This window comes from Vulpes vulpes, chromosome 2, assembly GCF_048418805.1.
Source record: "Vulpes vulpes isolate BD-2025 chromosome 2, VulVul3, whole genome shotgun sequence".
NCBI lineage: Eukaryota > Metazoa > Chordata > Mammalia > Carnivora > Canidae > Vulpes > Vulpes vulpes.
The window spans coordinates 35,139,891-35,162,334 of NC_132781.1; the positions used below are offsets into that span (position 1 = coordinate 35,139,891).

Here is a 22,444-nt window from a genome sequence, read left to right on the forward strand (position 1 = left end):
CCTGCACCTTCTGACTTCTAGCATTCACCTCCTTTGCCTCTGCCACTCACGGCAATGGCCATTCCTTTGACATAATTGACAACTGCAAACACCATCACAATCTCAGTTACCAAATTATCTCACCACTGCCTATCTTTCTTTCTAGTACTACAACTCCAACAATCCTTTGACCCAACCAAGGTCTCTAATCCACTGATCCTGCCTACCTTGGGTCCTTCTCCTCCTACCATATGCAACTGTTTTATTTTATTTCATTTTTAAAGATAGGTTTATTTATTTGAGAAGGGCGGGGGGGGGGGGGGAGAAGAAGGAGAGACAGTCACAAGCAGACTCTGCGCTTAGGACAGGGCCTGTCACAGGGCTCAATCTCATGACCTCGAGATCGTGACCTCAGCCAAAACCAAGAGTTGGATGCCTAACCAACCGAGCCACCCAGGTGCCCCTGGAATTGTTATACTCAATCTCTCACACACGTTAACTTCTGTACCCCACTCTCCCTTTGCTATACTCACCTGGTGAAATCAAAACCTTGTTAATCTGCCCACTCCCTGTCCCCATGTAGTTACTCGTAGTTGGGAAAAAAAGCACACCGTGCTATCCAGTCTTACTTTAAATTTATGATCACTAACTGCAAATGGGCTTTTAATGTTGCCCTCTGATCACATTTCCTCAGACCATTTGCTTTCCCTCTCTCCTGGCCAGTAGCTTCTCATACCTTCTCCACCACTCCTGTGTTCAGCTGAGGGCTTGGACTGCTACTTCATCAAGAAAATTGAATTGATCAGAAGGGGATTTAAATTCCTAGTACTGTGCGGTGCCTGGGTGGCTTGGCAGGTTATGCGTCTGCCTTCGGCTCAGGTCATGATCCTGGGGTCCTCGGATCCAGCCCCACTTTGGGCTCCCTGCTCAGTGGGGAGCCCGCTTCTCCTTCTCCCTCTGCCACTTCCTCCACTTGTACTCTCTCTCAAATAAATAAATAAAATATTTTTAAAAGAAATAAAGTCCTAGTGCTGTACCAACCCATCCACCTGCATCAGGGTACATATGCTCTCTCTCTCCCCCCCACCAAGGCCAATCCGTCCACCCATGTGCTAGACCCCATCTCCTCTTGTCATCATTATGCCCGTATTTCCTCTATTAAAAGAAAGAATGTCTTGACCCCACTTCCTTCTCTCGCTACCGTCCCATTTCTCTCTTTCCCTTAAAATTCCTTGAAAGAGATGTCTGGGTTTGCTGTCTACAGTTTCCTTCCTCTTTGAACCCAATCGTGGTGTTGCCCCACCTCTCTGCTGAAACTGCCCATCCAAAGTTAATGCCTTCCCTATCACTAAATCCCTTGGCCGTTTCTCAGTCATCTGACCTGACCTCTCAGCAAACTGAGTCACTTGGCTTCCAGGGTGCCACAGGCACCCTGTTTCCTCCCCTCTTTCTAGCTCCTAGTCTCTCTTGCTGACTCTTACACATGTCAAAAGCCTGTAACTGTTGAGACTCCAAGTTTACAAGCAAAGGCTTGGTCAGGCCAAGGATGAGAGTGGCTGGGGGAGTCCTAGTTTGCGCTCCTTCGGGTCCCTCCTTCCCTGTCTCCCTGCCTATCCTTGTTGCCCGGGTCTCAAGTGGGCTGGTGCCCGGGGCATCTACTCCCTGAACCAAAAGCTTTTCTTCCCTGGCTTTTGAAGTGTAATCCAGGGATGCAGGAGAAGTGGGTACTGGCGTTGGGGACCTAAAACAACTGCCAGCTATAAAACACGACTGCCAATTATCAGCTTCTGCAGGCTCCACAGAACAAGCTTTCTAGGAGGTCACATGTTGCCTCTCGAATATATCGACTAACAGTCCAAAAGAACATGAGAAAATAGGAGAACCCGATGGCTTTTTGTGATTTCTTTTTTTTAAACCAAGATGTTAAACTCTGGCTCACTGAGAAAGAATATGAAGCAGGACGTGACTGCCACGAAGGAGAGAAGTGAGGGTTCATTTAATTTGTTATTTTTCCTTTCTTTTTTGGTAAGGGCACCAGACAGCCTTCCCATTTGAGGACTGATAAGGATTTGCCTTGGGACGCTGAAAAAAATAAATAACTTTTCTCAATGTCACAAGGGAAAATGTGTTCTTCCTGGGAAATGGGAAAGGCATTAGTCAGGGCGAGGGCAGAAGGATCTACTCCCACAGGGGCTGGTTTGCCAGATTCAGTGGTGCGGCTGCCTCCCAGCGCCCAACGGGCCTTCTCCTTTCAGGCGGGGGTTTAGCCTGACTCAACAGCTCCAAAAGCCCCTACCTCCACTCAGCAAACAATGCCAGAAAAACATCTGCTACCCCTAACCTTCCACTTCCCAAAAGAAATGATTAAAAAGTTAAAGAAATACTTCCATATGGAAGAACCCTATCCCAACAGGTCACCACAAAGATACTTCAAACACAATAAAACAGGAAGAGCTAAAAAAAGCAGAGAAGTTCACAGAACCCACACAATCTTTTATAAGGGGGTGGGGGAGCCACCCTGGGTGACTTTACACAGTTCAGGACACCATTTGGCAGTTAAGTATGTCCCTAATCTGCTCAATTTGCTTATTATAGTAAAGGTTTAGGAAAATTTGAGACTGGTGGCCAAAAATACTGCAGTAATCTCTATTCCTAAAGCAAACTCACGACGTGAATTAAACTTCTTCAACTGAAATATTTCAAAGTGGAAATCCCTCCCCCCTCTATGTAGAGACTGGCCACAGGGAAGCCACGGTTGCTTAAAAGCAGAACCACTTCAGTGGACTTATGGTTATTCAGCCCACAAGTATTTATTGGGCACCTAAGACAAGCCAGGTCCGGTACTAGTCACCAGGAAACAAAATTAAGCGTGACATTTAACCTACCTTTGAGGTGCTTACAACATAGAAAGGATACTGTTAGTTCTAAGTTAGAACTTGGACCTTCCATAGGAGGGACAGAAGAGAAACAGCAGGGGGAGGCCACCCAGCAGAGAGTGCATGCTTTGGAGTCACACAAATCTGGCTGCTTCATTTTTAATTTGCTACAGAGGTGCTACATGGAACAAGGCACTCGCTAAGCCTATGGTTTCCTCAATTATAAAATGGGGATGGAGGGATCTCCCTTGCAGGGTTGCATAAGAATGAACAGTAATACACACGTATTCCAGCAATTGTTGATACTAGGAAGACTTCTTTCATCTCTAAAGCCCTGTGAAATGCTGAAAGACTTCAGCTAAGAACCCTGTAGATATTTAAAGCCTGAGGAGAGGGAATGGATAGAAAATGACCTTGAGGGAAGGAGAGAAAATGAGAAAAAGGAACCCTCCCCCCCAAAAAAAGTTCCTCTGGTATTCAGTTTAGGTGGACTAGAAATAGTGATTTTCTTTGGAGAGTAACAAAACCAGAGGCAGTTCACACGGAGTTTCGCAAATCAGAGGCCAAGGGAAGCCTGTCAGGAACTTGGCAGGATGGTGATGGGAGCTTTTTCTTGCTCCAGGGGGAAGACCTGGGGTTGAGGGGACTGGGTAAGGCTGAGCCTCCCATCCAGGAGGCCGCAAGCTGACTTCTTTGGCTACCTCCCTTGGGCCTTAAATTGCTTCCTGAGGCTAGGACCTGGCTAATGGTTTATTTACAACAGGAAGAAGCAATTACCTTGGAGAACACGGAGTCATATACCCCACCATTAGCCAGGAACACCGCACTCTCTACCAATAACCTCCAAAGATATATGAACCAGTGACTGCCCCTACTTAAAGACACGGCCACCCCTCTCCTCCCTACTCCATCCTGGTGAGGTGGTTTTAAACACAGTGTGAGAAAGGGAGCCTGATTTGAGCTTTGAATTAGGAAAGTATAGTTATTTTTGGTTCTGCTGCTGCCTTTTCTCTGTGACCCTGGGCCTTTTTCATGAGACCCCTGTCCACTGTGGGCAAAATGATGTGACGTATTCATGCCCCAAAACTACCTTCCCCAAAAGAATGCTATGAGCAACATTAAAACAAACAAAGAGGAAAACTTCTTGTGGGTGAGTGAAACAGAGTTTTAGTACAAAGTAGTCAGGCCTGGGAGTGTGGGGAAGCCAGACTTGGAACACACACGGTGTACTTCCAAACTCAAAAGCCAGATTATCCGTTAGGGAAAAATTGGCAAGGCTGCTGCCAGGGAAGCTGTGTGTGTGTGTGTGGGGGGGGGGGGGGCGGGCATAGGTGGGTAAAATTTCTAGAAAGACCTACAGAGAATGGGAGCTGGAAGCTCTCTATGGGAGGAGGCTGACAAAGACAATGGGAAAGAAGCCTGAGGAAATGCAGGCTGTCTGTTCTGATATTTAATATCCAAGAACCAAAGGCAGAAGAGGTGCAAAAAGCTTAATAGTATTTGTAGTTCAAATTAAAGTGTTCAAAGCCCCGTTATAGAGCAGGGTAATGTATGCAATGACATCTGGGACTGTAATCAGCAAAGCACTTTCAAGAGCTGCCAAAGCAAACAGCCAAATAACAAATCCACTTTACAGATCATCAATCTGGTCCTGGACTTGCCAAGGTAAATAGTACAAGGCTGAAGTTTGCTTTGCAAACCAGGGAGCTGGGAGTTTAGAAAGGCCTTGATCCAGAGCAGCACCGTTGGGGCAGGGCCTCTGGAGCTTCACTTGAATCAGGAACGTTGACAAGCCCTGCCTCTGAGCAGAGCAAGGGGAGGAGGCCCCCTGGAGCGGGGTCTGAGGACCGTTGTCAATCTGGCGGGCTGCCACAGCTGCCAGGCCTGGTGGTGACCTCTCAAGTGCCCACTCTCTAGCCGGAGTCTCCGGAGTCTCCCCACTCTGGCCAGACTGGAGTTAGTGGGCTTCTGAGAAAAAACAAACAAACAAACAAAAAAACAGCCCAAAAGTTGATTTTTTTCCTCTCCTTTTCCCAGTCACTATGAAGGGCCATGAATTCTCAATGCAATTATTTGTTTAATGTCTGTTTTCCCTCACAGACTGGGCCAAGAGCTTCCTGTCTGCTGGGGCTTCTTATTGTGGCATCCCAGGGCCCACTTCAGGGTCTCATCCACAGGAGGCCCCAGTAACTATGTGGTAGCTGAGGGGGCAAATGAGTGAGGACTACCAAGTACTGAGAACCTAGACTGGGCAAGGATGCTTGTCTAGGTACATGGTTTAACCTTAACAAGAGCTTTATCAGGTATTATTCTATCCCCCCATTTTCTAGGCAAGGACACAGACCTAGAAGGCAAAGAGTCATTTAATTCGACTTCCTTCACTGTGTCAGTATTAATTAGCAAAAGTTACGCGGCTATTCAGATGGTCCCTACACCTTGCATCTTTGCATTTCTCATTGTGTGGGATTCAGAGAAGCCACTAAAGAAAACACCTGTCAAACGCCTGGCAAAGGCTACCAAAGCCTACTCGGTTTATTTCTTACTATGGATGTAGGGCAAGAATAGCTGTTTTGGGTAACAGCAAGAGAAGAGGTATTTCCAAAAAATCAGGTGCCTTGACTGAGGGCATACTGTCAATCAGCCGTGGACAGCAGGACTCAGCATGCTAGGCCAAAAGGGAATGTGCCCCTCTCCACCTCTGGGAGGAATTTGCTGCTCTGAATTTACAGAGCATACACAGGAAAAGGGGACCTCCCAAAGGGAGGTTTGCCTATACTGACTTGGTGAGAAAAAGGAACCAGCTGAAAATAATATACACCTACAACACAGCAGCGATGAGTCTGAGGAGGAACTCCGTGGCCTGTTCTTTTTTTTTTTTTTTTTTAAAGATTTTATTTATTTACGAGAGAGAGAGAGAGAGAGAGAGAGAGAGGAAGAGACAGGCAGAGGGAGAAGCAGGCTCCATGCAGGGAGCCTGACATGGGACTCGACCCGGCCGGGTCTCCAGGGTCAGGCCCTGGGCTGAAGGCGGCTCTAAACCGCTGAGCCACCCCCTGGACTTGCCTGGTAAATAGCCACCCCACCAAGGGCTATCTTTGGCCAATTCTATGACAGTGCTGGGGTCATTCAAGTTTCATTCTTTTACTGTCTTTTTTTTTTTAATTAATTATTTTTTAGTAATCTCTACATCCAATATGGGGCTTGAACTCATGACCCTGAGATCAAGAGCTGCGTGCTCTACCAACTAAACTGTGAGGCACCCCTCGAGCTTTAGTCTTTTTTTTTTTTTTTTAAAGATTTTATTTATTTACTCATGAGAGACAGAAAGAGGCAGAGACACAGGCAAAGGGAGAAACAGGTTCCCTGCAGTGAGCCTGATGCAGAACTTGATCCCAGGACCCCAGGATCATGACCTGAGCCAAAGGCAGATGCTTAACCACTGAGACACCCAAGTGCCCCTAGAGCTTTATTCTTCAGTGAGCTCTTGCACTGGATGCAGGCTCTGGTTCTTTCTACCAGACACCAACTTCCACTCAGGAAGCCCAGAGTGCAGTAGAGGTTTCAGCCTCGGGAATTGGTGCTAAGTCCCATACATGGGTCAGGCATTTACTGGGCACTTACTACTTGCTGTTATGAGTTGTCCCTATGACACTTAGTTTTCAAAAATTACAATTCTATATTCTTTGTGGCACCTTTGCTCTCTATAACCTGTTATGTATAAGGCATTGGCTCGATGCTTGAATACATTCTACATTATCCTTACAATAAAACTCTGTAACATAGGCTTTATCATCCCATTTTATAGATAAGGAAACTGAGGCTCAGGGATATCACATTACTTGCCCTAAGTCATCTAGCTCACCTGTGTCTCCCACATGCTTTTCTGTGACTTCTAAGGAATGATCCCCATGATCCCCACATTCTCTTTGCCTCAACAGTCTTCAATGCAGATAGCTTTCACAGAAGCTGAGAAGCACTTTGTTAATGCTCCTATTTATTGTACCATGATCATCTGTTTATACATCTGTCTGCCCTGCTAGATTCTGAACATCTGGGGGGCAGAGAGATTGTATCTGATTATCTTTCTGAATCTCTAGTGCCTGGGGTCCTATAATCTGCATCTTGGGGGCTCATCAAATCATATATTGAGTAACTATAAATGAATGAATGAATGAATGCACGTATACATGCATTCTGTCCTCATCTCTCAATCAGGGAGATAAAGGACCAGAAAGGTTTAGGAACTGAACAAAGCTGTATAGTTCGTCTCATGGACAAAAGCTCAGGAGGAAGGAAGGGCTGGCATACCTGCACAGTATGCGCGGGACTGGCCAGGGCTGGGGGTGACAGGGAGTGGGCCGAGAGGAAGGTAGGCTGCTGGTGACAAGGAGGCAGATGCCCATCTGTCTCACAAAATGCCTCCATTTTTATCCTGGGCCTGGCTTGAGGTCAGGGTCAACTATTACCTGATGGGAACTGGTACCTTCTGAAGATAACAGGTAGAGATTAGTGGTCGGGCATAAACCCCTCTGAAGATAGAGCTTTGCCAAGAGCAGCAGCCACAGCAGCAGTGACCAACAGAGTCTGAGGGGCTGGTGCCTCCCCCCCAAGCCCCATGCCCTGGCTGCCCCTGTACCCCTCACAGAGATTTTATTCCTAGGCTTCCACAGGCTGTCCCCAACCCGTGCCCCAAGGTCCAGAGACAGGTGTGAGGTGGCACCGGAGAACCAGGAAGAGCCTGAGAAAGCTCCCTGATGGGGTTTTCTCTAGACAAGATGTGGGGCTGCAGGGATAGGAGTTTGGGGAGTGCAGTGTTTTAGAAAGGGCACGGAGTATGGAGTCAGGAAGCCAGGATGCAGCCCTGGTGCTCTCTCTGCCTCTAAGTTGCAACACGCCTTCTCTGAGCCTTGGGGAGAATAATTCCTACTTCATGGGGTGGTTTGAGGATGAATGAATTTGAAAAAACTTTGTAAAATTATAACATACTCTTTGCATGAGGTTTCTTTTTCTGCTGTGGGGTTATTCTCCCTCCTTTCAATCTATAGCCATAAACTCCATCGATCAATTTATTTGCTCTCGCAAACACGGTGAGCAAGGGCTCCATCCTGCTGGGGAAGAAAGCTCATCTTTAGCATGGTGAAAGGAGGGGAGGAGGGGGCCCCTGGGTGGCTCAGTGGTTTAGCGCCTGCCTCTGGCCCAGGGCTTGATCCTGGAGTCCTGGGATCGAGTCCCACATCAGGCTCCCTGCATGGAGCCTGCTTCTTTCTCTGCATATGTCTTTGCCTCTCTCTCTCTCTCTCTCTCTCTCTGTGTCTCTCATGAATAAATAAATAAAATCTTTAAAATTAAGAAAAGAAAGGAGGGGAGGAGAGGATGCTGGAAGTCAGAGCAAGAAGTTCAAGGCCTAGAGCACTCTCTAACTAAGAATCACGTGCCTCTTGGCTAAGGCTGGACATGTCTTAGGTCCACTGTCCCAGTAAGACTCTGTTCCAGGTGGGTCACCAGGCAGTAGCTGTTCAAAGAATGCCATCTTCTCATGCCCCACTGAACTCCAAAAAGCAGCCCATGTGGGTGTCTCAAAGGCCTAAAGGGGGCTACGCTCTTCAGAGAGCCATCCAATGGCCTAGCTCCAGAGCCTGGCGGGCTGGGAAGAACTCTCTGAACTTGTTTGAGGCAGCCTCACCCTACTCACAGGAGGTCGGGATGTACATGCCAAACCAGGGACACATATGGAGAAGATTAGTCCGACGTGCAAAAGAGACAGGTCAGCATAGGATGATACATGGAAAAAGCCAGTTTGGTATAAACCAAAAAAGTACACCACCCAAAGCCATCACAGGTTCAATTACAGGCAGATAGAGGTCTTGTCAGGACCGACGGTGAGCTGAGGGTTTGCAAGGGGACTCACTTTAGGCCAGCAAGTACAAGCTGTGCACCTGTTCTGCATTGAGCACACCGATTAGCCATAGCAGATGGAAATGACAGACATGTGTCCTTTGTTCATGGTCTTCTTGACAAGCATTCCCCTTTCACCTTCCCTAACTCCTAGGGGTGGGCTGTAAGGAGGGTTACATCATTTGGACTTTTCCTTTCTGCCAAGGTGGGCAGGACGCGTACTCTAGAAGAAAGGAAGGGGGGCATCTGGCTGCTTTCCAACCCTCCCTCCCTCGTAAGGACGCTTCCGAAGCTCTAGTGTTCAGACCCTGTCGGAAACTCAAGCATGGAACAGGATGTCCTGGAGCGAAAACAAGCCAATGGGGCTTGCCACGTTCCCGGCGCCAGTGTCTGAACAAGCGCTGCAAACTTCAAATAAAGTCAGTGCCCACAGCTAACCTGCTGTGAACTGTCACTTCTGCAGGAGCTCCTCGGGCAGTTCTGCCTCGCTTTGTGCCTGCCCCCTCCACACACCGCCCCCCCCCCGTGGTCACCCAACTCCGAACACACGCTCGTCGTGCTTCCCCAACATTTACTATACTCATTTGTAAGTATCTCCTTGACTCTGCAGTCCCATTGCCTCTCCAAATACATTTTGGGGTGCCTAGAGGGAGAGAAGATATCTATCCATCAGTTTACCATCATCCGCTCTGTCCTTCTCCAGGGACATGCCCACCCCAAACATGAAGACCTACAGATCCAACTCAATGGCTATGGAGTCAACATCTTGGCATCTCAACCTTCACTGAATGAAGCAAAAAGGGCAAAGTAAGTCAGAAACCTGGGGGGCACCCCTACCATCCCCTCCTCTCCCACCCTCCCATACTGATGCCATCGCAAAGTCCTGATGGCTGTACTTCCTAAATATCATCTGCATCTGTCCGCTGCTATTATCGATCCCAGCCTAATGCATACCATCACTTCCTATTGGACAGCAGCCTGCTTCCAGAATGATCTTTCCGGAACTCAAATAGGATCCTACTACTCTCTGCTGTAAACATACTTCCCATCTTTTAGGATAAGACTGAGATCCTTCATGTGAACAGCAAGGCCCCACAGCCCGGCCCCATGCTGTTCTCCCCTCTGGACACCACGCTCCTCACCTTCCTCACTCCTGCATCCTTTGCTGACTTAGCTCCTCCCTTAGGGCTTAGTTGAAATGTGACTTCCGCAGTGAAACTTGCTTTTATCTGCTCTCAGACCACGTGGAACCTCTCCTCTATGACACTTCACACAATTTATAATTACGTTTACTAGTGATTTGTAATTACTTTTACTTGTAATTTATAATTACAATTACTTATTTGATTTGTGTCTTTTTTCTTCTCTGGACCACAGACTTCACAAACTCCACTGTGTCCATGCTTAGTGCATTTGATAGTACACATAGTAGCATTTCAGAGATATTTGATGGATGTCGAACTAATGAATGGAGGGTTCTTGGCAATATATGACAACATGATTTTTCAGTTTTTTTTTCTGTCAGAGTTTCCTTGCTCTATATTTTACCAGATTTAATCAGATGCTATGAGTTTTTTGGTGGGAGAGGCATGACTGGTTCCCACATGACAGTCCCTAGGGACCACCCTCTACTGTTTATCCTGCCAAAGATATCAGGAGAAATGGAGACACTCTTTTCAAAAGCACTTCCTAAAAGAGCCCCTGCTTTGTAGAGTTGACCCATCTCTTTCTTGCTGGTCAAGCCTGTTACTCCTGGAATCCAGCCAGTCATTTTTTGAAAAAGAACCCCTGTCACTTTAAGATTTTAGTCCCTTGCCTGGGCCATATATCAATGTTCCTTGCTGCAGTGGCTATGCTGCCTGCTGTTCAAATTTGTCCAATTAGACACAGCCCCACAGGGTGGAATTTAGTGTGAAATGTGCCTGCCACTGACCAAGAATGAACTGGTGTGTAGCCCTGCTGCTCTACAAAGTCCTTGGGGAGAGCCAGCGTGGGTCTTCCCAGGAATGGCTCACCACCCTCTGGGTAGTGCCCGGTGCCCAGAGCAGAGGGTCACCCTTCCCACCCCTGTGAGGCCTGAGAACCAGGCAGAGCAGAGCAGGGTGAGGTTGCCTGAGTGCATGTGAGGCTGGGCGGAGGCTGAGAGTCAGCCCCCACAGACGTGAAAAGGTCAGGGCGCTGTCTTTATGGCCGAGAGTTCCTTACCATGGTCTCTATTTGGCCCAGAAACCAGAATTCTTTCACGCCCTGGACGTGACTGTGCTGGGCCTATGGCTTGTACTGTGGTCCATGGAGACAGAGTCGAACATTCAAGAGCCTCCAACCAATAACTCAGCTGTGATGGGTACTTCTAAGGCATAGGCAAAGTGCCTAGAGGGAGGGGGGACAAGGTGCCCTAGTGGAAAGGGGCTTTAAGATAAGACTTTTTTTTTAAAGGATTTGTTTATTTGAGAGAACAGAGGGGAGGGGCAGAGGGAGAGGGAGAGAGAGAGCCCTAAGCAGACACTGCTGAGCACAGAGCCTGGAGTGGGGCTCGATCCCACGACCCCAAAATCATGACCCGAGCTGAAACCAAGAGTTGGATACTCAACTGACCAAGCCACCCATGTGCCCTTAAGATAAGAATTTTTAACAAAAGACCTCTTTTGCAATAGAACTTATTTTTTAATGTGTTTTGTTTTTTCTCAACAAGCTCAAACTTCTAAAAACTTATGCCATTCTTAGAACATTAGACTTTTAACTACGGAGAGACTTTAGAGATCATCTAAACTACACCCTTATTTTATAAACCAGGAAAATGAGATGAGGGGAAGGAAAAGACTTAGCCAAGGCCATATAATTGGTCACTAGCACGGTTGGCAGCCAGGCTGCTGACTCCAAGCCCAGCTCTGACCTATCTGATACTGCTTTCATTTCCAGGCTCCTCATACTTCTACTGTATCTACAGATATACTAGAGTCAGGATATACTAGAATTGAGATTATTTAAATATATATTTTATTTTTTGTTAAAGATTTTATTTATTTATTTGAGAGAGAAAGAGGGAGATAGTGGGGCTGAGAGACAGAAGGAGACAGAGAATCCTAAGCAGGCTCCACACCATCATGGAGTCCAATACGGCACTCCATCCCACAACCCTGGGATCATGACCTAAGCTAAAACCAAGAGTCAGACACCTAACTGACTGAGCCACCCATGTGCCCCTAAATATATATTTAAATAAAAATATTTAATCCCAGTTCTAGTTTTCTCTGTCTGATCAATACACACAGCAACTGTGGGCTTTGGTTTACATCATATGTACACGGAAGGAGGTTGGGCTGGAAGTATTCTAGATCCTTTTCATTTCTCATTCATTCATTCATTCATTCATTCATTCATTCACTGAACATTTATTGAGGGCTGGCATGCGTCAGGTCCTAGGGATATGCAGATGCAGAAAGGAGAGGTCGTCAGCCCATTGCAAGAGAGGACCACAGGATGCCCTGGTGTGCTAAGTGCTCCAGCAGAGGTGTATGCAGGGTTCCCTGGGAACATAGAGGAAGGAGGCCCTCACTGAAGAAGTGTGAGGATTCCAGTTGAAAACTAAGGTGTACATGATGAAAAGACCCCCAAACACTTTGCAGACACTCACAGTTCTAGTCTTGTCTCCCAACCAAGCTTTGATGGTGAGTTACCATTTTTCTCTGGGAGGAATGTGCAAATGAGAAGGGAAAAGGTAGGGAAAAAGCAGAAAGAAAGGGCCAACAAACCCACAGAGGGACCAAGGGGCCAAAGGATAAGTGAGGGCCGCCTGCTTCTGCTGGATAGCTTACAAGCAGTGGAGCACAGCAGATGGGCTGCCTGCTTCCTGGGGACTGGACACCTCAGTGATGAATAGCCTCTGAATCCTCGGAGGGAAGTGGAGTCTACTAAGGAAACACAGACCCACCTTTTGACCGAGACGCCATATGGAGGAAGGAACTGGGGACCTTGGTCACCAATACTCTCCCCAGATTCATCTCCTCTGCACACCCTCAAGTTTATAATTTTGAGAACATCTAAGCTATTTCTTAAAGCCCCTTTTTACATTATCAGTTATTTTTCTCTTCCAAACCAATCCTCCAAGGTAGGAAGGATTCATTTTATTGCTTCATTTTACAGAGCAGAAAACCCAAGGCAGCTTTAGGCCACTCCAGTGACTCCACAGCTTTCACAGGGATGTCATAGCAGAGCCCGGAACCCAGAGCTAGAACTCCTGTTAGCCGATCTCTTACTGCATTACTTATTTCCATGTTGTGGCTGAGTGTTCCACATATATTCATATCAGCCAGTGAGGTTTAGGAGGAAAAAAATAATCAGAATGGGTTATAAATGATTCCTTTCCCTTGGGGAAGTTTAGGCTCTAGACAAAAGTCTTCTCATCTTTAAAAGACTCCCTTTTGTGAAATGAACAATCTGGCCCGTGGTCATCAGCTGTCTAAAAGACCGCTGGCTTACAGCGAATTTCCCCATGTGATGCTAAGTCCATGTGACTATTATCCTTTTTCTTCTTTTTCTTTTTTTAAAATCAACTGCTTAGCAGCTCAATCAAATTAATTGTGGTGCTTTCAAAAGGCATCAAAATAGCCACAACTCTCCCTGAAAAGAAGGAAGGCGCCTTGTTTTCAGGAAAAGATGTAAAGTCCTCACTCTAGGGTACTCAAACAGATATTCATTCCATGACAAATCCCCCCTTTCTCCCAGAACCTTTTTTTTTTTTTTTAAGAGAGACTTAAAAATATCAACACCAATAATGAGACTATACTCTCAGCTTACTTCTGGCCAAATTTTATTTTCAGCTTGGAGTAACTGGGAGTTCTTTATGGTCAAGGACAAAAAAAAAAAAAAAAAGCGGGGGTGGGGTGGGGAGAGAGAGAGAAAGAGAGAAAGGGGGCGGGGAACCTCTCTAGAAAAATAACCAACACAACTCACTTGTTTGAAATGAAGTGGAGGCTGGAGAGAGGGAGAAGAAAGGAAAGCAGAGTGGGAGGCATAGTGAGGCCATATTCTTGGCCAAGCCTCAGGCCTGGGGAAATGTCCCAGCCAAATTATGGCTGAATTACAACCTCATTCCTAAGAGGATGGTGGAAGGCTTGGAGGGATGGGTGTAATCCCAGTAGGCTGTGCTGATCCTCACCAAGAGTGATGAGAGGAAAGAATTTTTTGTGTTCTTAAAAACTGCTCAGTTTGGCAGCTCCCCTAAAACACAATCTTTCAGAGACTAGCACCTTCCCTCAGAGTGAGTCCCTTGCATTTGAGTGGGCTTTAGAATGAGCACAGTGCCTTTATACATGAGCTCATTCTTGCCTCATAATAAATGACCCAAGGAAATCAGTGGGAATCGGTGTTATTAGCCATATTTTGCTGATGAGGAAACTCAGCTGAAGCTCAGAGAAATCAAATAATGTGCCTAAGGTTATACAGACTGCAGCAATAAAAACCCAGCCCTCTAGGGGTTCTTGCTACTCTTCTTCTCTTCCAGCCAAGGCCTGAGCCAGAATGAAGAACACTTGGCCAGGTTGATTCTCATAGCATAGAGTAGCCACAGGAACAATCTGCTGGTTGTCCTCTGAGAGCTTGCTCCAGTGTGAAGAAGTACAGATGACAAGGCCCAAACATCAACCTAATGACAGTCCGGGCAAGGTTTTCTGAAAGCACAGGGAGCCTACTGGTCTGCAGGGCTACCCAGATGGCCCCAGGAGGAAAGGGCTTCCTGGCCTGAGCCTGAGCCTGAGCCTGGACCCTAGACCCAATGGCCTTTTGCTGGGAGGTCCTCAGTCACTTATGACCACTGATTTTGCTCACATGCTTCCTCCTGGCTCAGAACCGCAACCAAGCTGTTTGAAAATGGGGGTCATGAGCTCCCCCAAAAGACAGAGGATGAATGGATACAGGGAGAGGAGGGTGGGGGAGAAGGGTTGTGAATATCTCTTGGTCAAATATACCAGTGTTTCCTCTTTTGTTCCTGCTCTGTCTTCCTCTGGGTGAGTGAAACGTGGCCATTTAGTTTCATACCACATCTATCCAGAGTACTGGATGCGAGAAGGACACTGCAGCCTTCTTAAACAAGTGAACAGAGAAATGGAAACTGCAGATGCCACATTTTTAGTTGTGTTTTGGGAAAAATGATAGGAGGCCAAAAGACACGAGATTAAGGGTTCAGAAGACATGAGTTCTAATCTCAATTGATATGGGAAAGTATTAAATTCTCTGGGCCTCTTTTAAAAAAGAAATCCGTAAAATGATCTAATAGTAATAATTCCTGCCTATATCACAGCATGCCTTAAGGATCATCAGAGATCATGTATGTGACAGCCTTCCATAAATGTTAAAGTGTTATACATATGTGATCTATTATCATTATGACTGAAGAGTTTATTACACATGTTTCAGGCAGATTAAAGAAATCCTCTCTGCCTATTAAGAAAACATAGGAAACACCCAAAGCAAATATTAGAAGAAGTCTAATTATACTCTGGGTCCTGCCACTAAATCAGGTAAAGGTTTTGTGACTTACGAAAAGGAAGGGAGAACTGGGACAAAAAAAGAACTTACAGTCCAATGTTTTCCTTCACAGTGTCCCCTGGCTCTGAGTCCCAAGGACAAACGAGCAACCCAAGACTTTTTGGGTGGAAGTGTGGCTGTCTAGGAAGAGATGGCCTGGTACAGAATTTTAAAAACTTGAATTTAGAGCCAAAGAGTTCCAGCTCTGCCAAGTGCTAGCTTTGTACCTGGAGCAATCTGCTTCACCACTTTGGGCTTCAGTTTCTATGTCTGAAAAATGAAGACGAAAATATCTATTTGTGCAGAATTGCCATAAGGATTTGGAATTATGCATATAAAGTGACTGGCATATAGCAGATGTTCATCATAAAGTGATCTTGCATCTTACGTACTTCATAAAATATCATAAAATCCTACTGGCTCACTGAAGGAGATGTCAGAGAGATGATCTAAAGACAATAGAAGAGCAGCACGGGAAACTTAGGTTTTGAAGGCCTAGGATTACTAGCTGTGAGACCATGGGCAGGTAACAGCTCAAATTTCCTGCTCTGTAACACAGGAAAAATACTGTACAGTCAATGTAAAGACTATAAGAGACAAACTATGAAAAACTCTAAAATGCCAAGCACATAATCAGAGATCAATAAACATCAGTTATAGGTGTGCATTCTGCTTTCTCATTTTACCCCCGCCTTTTTTTTTCAGTTAACTATGTCTGAAATTTCCCTGTGCAGATATCATAAATATATTACACAGACTTTTTAAAAACTTAAATTCAATTAGCCAATGTATAGTACATCATTAGTTTCAGATGTAGAGTTCCAGAATTCATTATTCGCATATAACACCCAGTGCTCATCACATCACATGCCCTCCTTAATGCCCATCACCCAGTTACCCCGTCCCCCCACCTCCCTCCCTTCCAGCAATCCTGTTTGTTTCCTAGAGTTAAGAGTCTCACATGGTTTGTCTCCCTCTCTGATCTTTTTTCCATTCAGTTTCCCCTCTTTCCCTTATGTTCCTCTGCACTATTTTTTTAAAAAAGATTTTATTTATATATTCACGAGAGACAGAGAGAGAGAGGCAGAAACATAGGCAGAGGGAGAAGCAGGCTCCATGCAGGGAGCCCGATGTGGGACTCGATCCTGGAACCCCAGGATCACACCCTGGGTGGAAGACAGGCACTAAACTACTGAGCCACCCAGAGATCCCCGCTCTGCACTATTTCTTATAGACTTTTAAATTTTATTTGCTAATTGTTTCTTGAGGCCTGTGAAACCAAGTAGAGATGTACAAAAATGGCCAATTGTTTTCCTTGGCCCACCAAAATAGACAATGTCTTGGGTTTTTTTTTTTTTTTCCTTCTCTTAGCTAATATCTAGGGCCTCAGATTTAAAAAGTAAGGAACAACTTTAGTATAATAAGAGTATAATAAGCATTACAGGATGATTCTAGATAGGTAAATATCAGAGATGTAGGTGTGTCTTATGGATTACAGAGGTTTCCCCATCTGTCTCTCATTTCCTATTCATACTGTTACCATCCATGGCCTCCCGTACCCTGGGACAGTTCTGGACACACCTACACTGCCACACCTGTTCTCAGAATCTAATCCAGAAACACCTCTCGTCTCAATTCCTATCTTGCCTACTTATCATCCTATTAGATCTCATCTAATAAGTTGGACCAAGTCTCTCTTTTTTTTAAAAGATTTTATTTATTTATTCGTGAAAGACATAGAGAGGCAGAGACATAGGTAGAGGGAGAAGCAGGCTCCATGCAGGGAGCCTGATGTGGGACTCATCTCAGGACCCCGGGATCATGACCTGAGCCAAAGGTGGATGCTCAACCATGGAGAAGCTACTCAGGTGTCCCCTGAGTCTCATTTCTAGTATTCTCAGAAACATAGTAGTTGGCTAACAAGTCTATGCTTCTTTGCCACTTCTGTCCTCAACTGAAGAATGGAATTGAAAGCTAGACAAATCATAAAGATACATTTTTTTCCTTTGGAAAATAACTCATAATAAATGTGTATAAAAATAGGCTGTTCTCTGAAAACTCGGGAGTTCATGCAAAAAAAGACATTTGAGGCCCACCTTAAAGAATGCATACTACTTTTCACTTTAATGGAATTACAACTATTTAGTCTGACAAAAAGCTAAAAGAGAGACAGTACTGCACTAGAGGGGAAGAAGAAATTACTTTAGTCAATGTCAAAATGACAGGCCATCAAAAATTTGTGGTTTATTAAGAAAAGAAAAGATCTCTTAAACAGACCTAGATGGACTGGCTAACTTTTGAATTTAATCCTGTAATATACTGTAACAATGAAAGGCCTCTGCAGCATATCAAGCAAATTCATAAGAAAATGATCAATACATTTGACATATTATTTAATTATAATCTTCAATGACAGAGGCAATATGAAAATCTAGCATCAACGTCCTGACAGTGGAATAAATAAATAGATATAATTATTCCTCATATTAATCCCAGCAGAATTTCAGATTATAAGGCCAGACTGTAGGTCTGAGTTCTAAGGTTTCCTTAATAAGATTGAATTTGATGTAAGAGGTGTCATATCGCTAATATTATGCCTTTTTATTAAAACGAAAAGCTCTCTGAGGATTTCAGATTCAAATGATCAAAAGGACCCGAGGTTCCCTATATACTACTAGTATTCACAGGTCACGGGTAACTCCCAAGATATGCACATGGAGAACCGTGTGGGGAGGCAAGGCCAAAGCAGAAGCATGAGTTAGGATAACTGCATTCTCCGATTCTTGGAATCTCAGACTTAGAGGTGGAAGGGCTTCAGGGACTTGCTAGCCTGTAACCATTATCACACAGAGCAGGAAAATGAGGATCAGAGAAGAGAATGGACCTACTCAAGGTCACATGGACCGAACCCGGCAGAACCAGGTCCTAACCCAAGTTCCAGGATGTACAGTACAAAGCTCTTTCTGTGTCACTCTAGGAGAGAAAGCAATTGCTGAGGTGGTCAGCTAGAACACTGTCAATATAACTGTGCCTATCATCATACCGACAGAAGGAATGCACTCTCCTGCAAGGGCCAAGAAAATTATAGTTAACATTTAACATTATGGGACCAACTTCAAAGGCACTCCAGCTGGACTCATAATGGGAGATGAAACTGCTAACAGCAGCAGAAACTTGCAGGTGGACACTGCTGGAAACAGCACCCATCCTCAGAGCGGGAGGCTCTCCCGAAACCCCACACGGGGCTGCTGCCTCACCGCAGGGTGGGGAGAAATACGGGCAATACCCTTCTGTCTGCCTGTGGTTCACCATGGTATTCAGCTGTCCATCTCTCGTTAGTGCTACAGGACACTGAGAAATGGCCACGTCTGCCATTTGGGGGAGGGGACTTAGGGCGTGGCTGCTGCTGCCACTAGGAAGGGGCCGAGGTTGACCTGGTGGGCTTCCAGAAAGACCACATTTTGCTATATGCCAGGAGGGGAAGAGAGGAGATAGCGGCTGCTCAGATGTCACCGAGGAGCAGAGACTGGACACTGCCTGTCCGGGAGCCTGACAAGGGAGGCTCCAATTTAGAAGAGTCAGTTAATTCTGGAATCTCCACTCCTGCTTAAAAAAGGGGTGAACATCCAAAAAAAAGGGGTGAACACCACATGCAAAAGTCTCACTAACCTCAGGCCACAGTCAACTTCTGAAGGAAGGACTGATTCCACCTTGCAGGGAAGCTGTTGTGGACAACCTTCTGGAGTGGTTCAGGTCCCTTCTAGCCAGGGGCCCGATCCCTGGTGTGGTGGTGGAGGGGAAGAAGGCAGGCGCGGGACAGAGCTCCGGCCACAGATGAGGTCTGGGCCCCTGCTTCCTGCACATCCTGGGACACAGGCACCACCCTTGCTGCCCCTTTACTCCGTTGGGGCATCTGGCATGCTCTACCTGGCCCCTCCCCATCCTCAGACCTGGGTCCTCCTGCATGGTCTGCCCCAGGTGGGCAGAGGGAGATGAAGAGATTCAATATCAGCACTGCCCCACCCCCACTCCTGGGGCAGACCACTTGGCTGCCTCTGATGCTGCAGCTCTGCTCTAATAATGAGGCTTCTGTACTGTCCCCGGAGATAAGCCCCCCAGTTTGTGCTTTGGAGCCCTGCCTTGATCGGCTTCAGTTACCTGGGAACAAGGCTATGCCCTACCCTGTCCACTCCAAATCTCCCACCCCACTCAAGAGTCCTGCTGGATTCTCAATGTATTACTGAGGCCCCACTGCCAGCTTCCCCTAATGCTGTCTCTGCCCTGTCAGCCCAGATGTCCATATGGGGCAGTTGCTAGGGTTCCCGTCTCTCCACCCTACCAGCAACTGTGCCTCCCTGGGCCACGGCCCCAACACCAGTAACTGTCTAGTTCATCAGGCCTAACACTCAGCACAGGCCCATTGACAGACAGGTGTTTAAGAAAGGCTTTTTTGCTGCTAGTGAAAATGGCACCATCAGTAGAAAAACGAATGAAAGAGTAAAAGCATATGATCTATTTATTTAGGCAATGTTGCCTTTATTTTGTTTTATTACATCCTGCTCTATATGTTACAACCTCTGGGTGGGCTCTGGTGAAGAGTCCCTTCTCCCACTGGTCCACTGGCTTCATCCTGGGCTACTGAGGGTGGCAGGAAGATGTGGAGCAGAAGCTTCTTAAAAGCTTGGCAATAAACACACACATTGATCAGATACCTGGGGGAAAACAGCTAAATCTAATATAATGTATTTCATATATAAATATATTAAATTTAGAGAGAAAATGCTACTCTTTGGAAACCTGAATTTTTAAAGAAAATAAACCAGGGGGAAGCAGTTTAAATACATGCTACACTAGGATTTTGATGGAATCTTGTCTCACATTTAGATCTTTCATCCATTTTGAGTTTATCTTTGTGTACGGTGAAAGAGAGTGGTCCAGTTTCATTCTTCTGCATGTGGATGTCCAACTTTCCCAGCACCATTTATTGAAGATTCCATCAAAATCCTGGAGGAGAACACAGGCAACACCCTTTTTGAACTCAGCCACAGTAACTTCTTGCAAGATACATCCAGGAAGGCAAAAGAAACAAAAGCAAAAATGAACTATTGGGACTTCATCAAGATAAGAAGCTTTTGCACAGCAAAGGATACAGTCAACAAAACTAAAAGACAACCTACAGAATGGGAGAAGATATTTGCAAATGACATATCAGATAAAGGGCTAGTTTCCAAGATCTATAAAGAACTTATTAAACTCAACACCAAAGAAACAAACAATCCAATCATGAAATGGGCAAAAGACACGAACAGAAATCTCACAGAGGAAGACATAGACATGGCCAACAAGCACATGAGAAAATGCTCCGCATCACTTGCCATCAGGGAAATACAAATCAAAACCACAATGAGCTACCACCTCACACCAGGGAGAATGGGGAAAATTAACAAGGCAGGAAACCACAAATGTTGGAGAGGATGCGGAGAAGGGGGAACCCTCTTACACTGTTGGTGGGAATGTGAACTGGTGCAGCCACTCTGGAAAACTGTGTGGAGGTTCCTCAAAGAGTTAAAAATAGACCTGCCCTATGACCCAGCAATTGCACTGTTGGGGATTTACCCTAAAGATACAGTTGCAATGAAACGCCGGGACACCTGCACCCCGATGTTTATAGCAGCAATGTCCACAATAGCCAAACTGTGGAAGGAGCCTCGGTGTCCATCGAAAGATGAATGGATAAAGAAGATGTGGTCTATGTATACAATGGAATATTACTCAGCAATTAGAAACGACAAATACCCACCATTTGCTTCAACGTGGATGGAACTGGAGGGTATTATGCTGAGTGAAGTAAGTCAATCAGAGAAGGACAAACATTATATGTTCTCATTCATTTGGGGAATATAAATAATAGTGAAAGGGAATATAAGGGAAGGGAGAAGAAATGTGTGGGAAATATCAGAAAGGGAGACAGAACATGAAGACTCCTAACTCTGGGAAACGAACTAGGGGTGGTGGAAGGGGAGGAGGGCAGGGGGTGGGGGTGAATGGGTGACGGGCACTGAGGGGGGCACTTGACGGGATGAGCACTGGGTGTTATTCTGTATGTTGGTAAATTGAACACCAATAAAAAATAAATTTATTATAAAAAAATACATGCTACATCCATCTCAGAACTGTACACGAGTCTCCCAAACTCTAGCGAGTTATCATGAGTTTCTGTGTGAAAAAGGAGTTTGGGATCACACATTAGCAGTTTCACAAAAGGACCGGCAATGGCTAGAATTGGCTTCTTGCACAGATCAATCACACACATGAGGAATTCCATAGGGAAAACAGCTAAACATAATTTAAGCTGAAACTGTTAATTTAATAAGCCTAAATAGTAGGAATTGCTGTATCTTACCCTGAGGAATCTAGCCCAGCACACACAGGCTGGCACATAAGCCTGAGCAGGTGTTTGACTACAAAGAGAAGAGGGCCACACCATTCAGAGGGCCTGGATTTCTTTCCTGAAGAAGTTACCTCTTTATTATTTTCTCCTCCTCCTTCCCTCCCTCTCTCCTTCCCTTCCTTTTTTCTTTTATCAGACACTAAGTATATACAGCTCTATGACTTTATCTTTGCTGCTCTAGAATGACATCTTGGGCCTTCCCCTGAAATGCATCTCTCATTCAGCACACATTCACTAAGCACCAGCTCTGTATGAGATGCCATTCTAAGCACCAGAGGATGACAGATGATAAGATGAAAAGTCCTACTCCTGAAGAAGTTCAGTGGACAGAGAAATAGGTGGACAAGCAAGCTGGAGTCACGATATTGGCCATGGGAACCCCTGAGCCTCCCGAGGCATGAAGGAGGAGGCTGGGCAGAGGCAGTGAGGGGAAGGGGTAAGTAGGGTGACATCACAAGGAACGGTATGAGTGAGGCAAGGGGGCATGAGTGAGGCAAGGGGGCATGGGAACTATAGGCCATTTGCCCTGGTCAGAATCCAGGACCCACCAGGGGGAACATAGAGTGGGGAGGCTCAAGAGTTCTCGGGGTTAGGTGGAACCGTTGGTTTACTGGCCCGTCATCTTGACTCTGTTATTAACCATTGACACTGTGCGCCTCTTCCATGGGCTTATTTGCTCTCAGAGGTGAGAGCACAGGCACCAGGGCCAAGAGTCGGA

General features: G+C 45.8%; 1 protein-coding gene across 21 annotated transcripts in view; it reads right to left on the reverse strand.

Moving 5' to 3' along the window:
* Positions 1-22,444, reverse strand: part of BCAS3 (BCAS3 microtubule associated cell migration factor) — a 590,779-nt gene that overhangs the window by 48,081 nt on the left and 520,254 nt on the right. Inside the window, exon 23 of one of the 21 annotated variants that reach the window (XM_072747647.1) lies at positions 19,789-20,279. The exons of the other annotated variants lie outside the window; for them this stretch is intronic. Coding sequence (XP_072603748.1) covers positions 20,272-20,279 — 8 coding nt within the window. The 3' untranslated portion in view covers positions 19,789-20,271. Of the gene's footprint in view, positions 1-19,788; positions 20,280-22,444 lie in introns of those variants that run through there. 21 annotated transcript variants of the gene reach the window in all.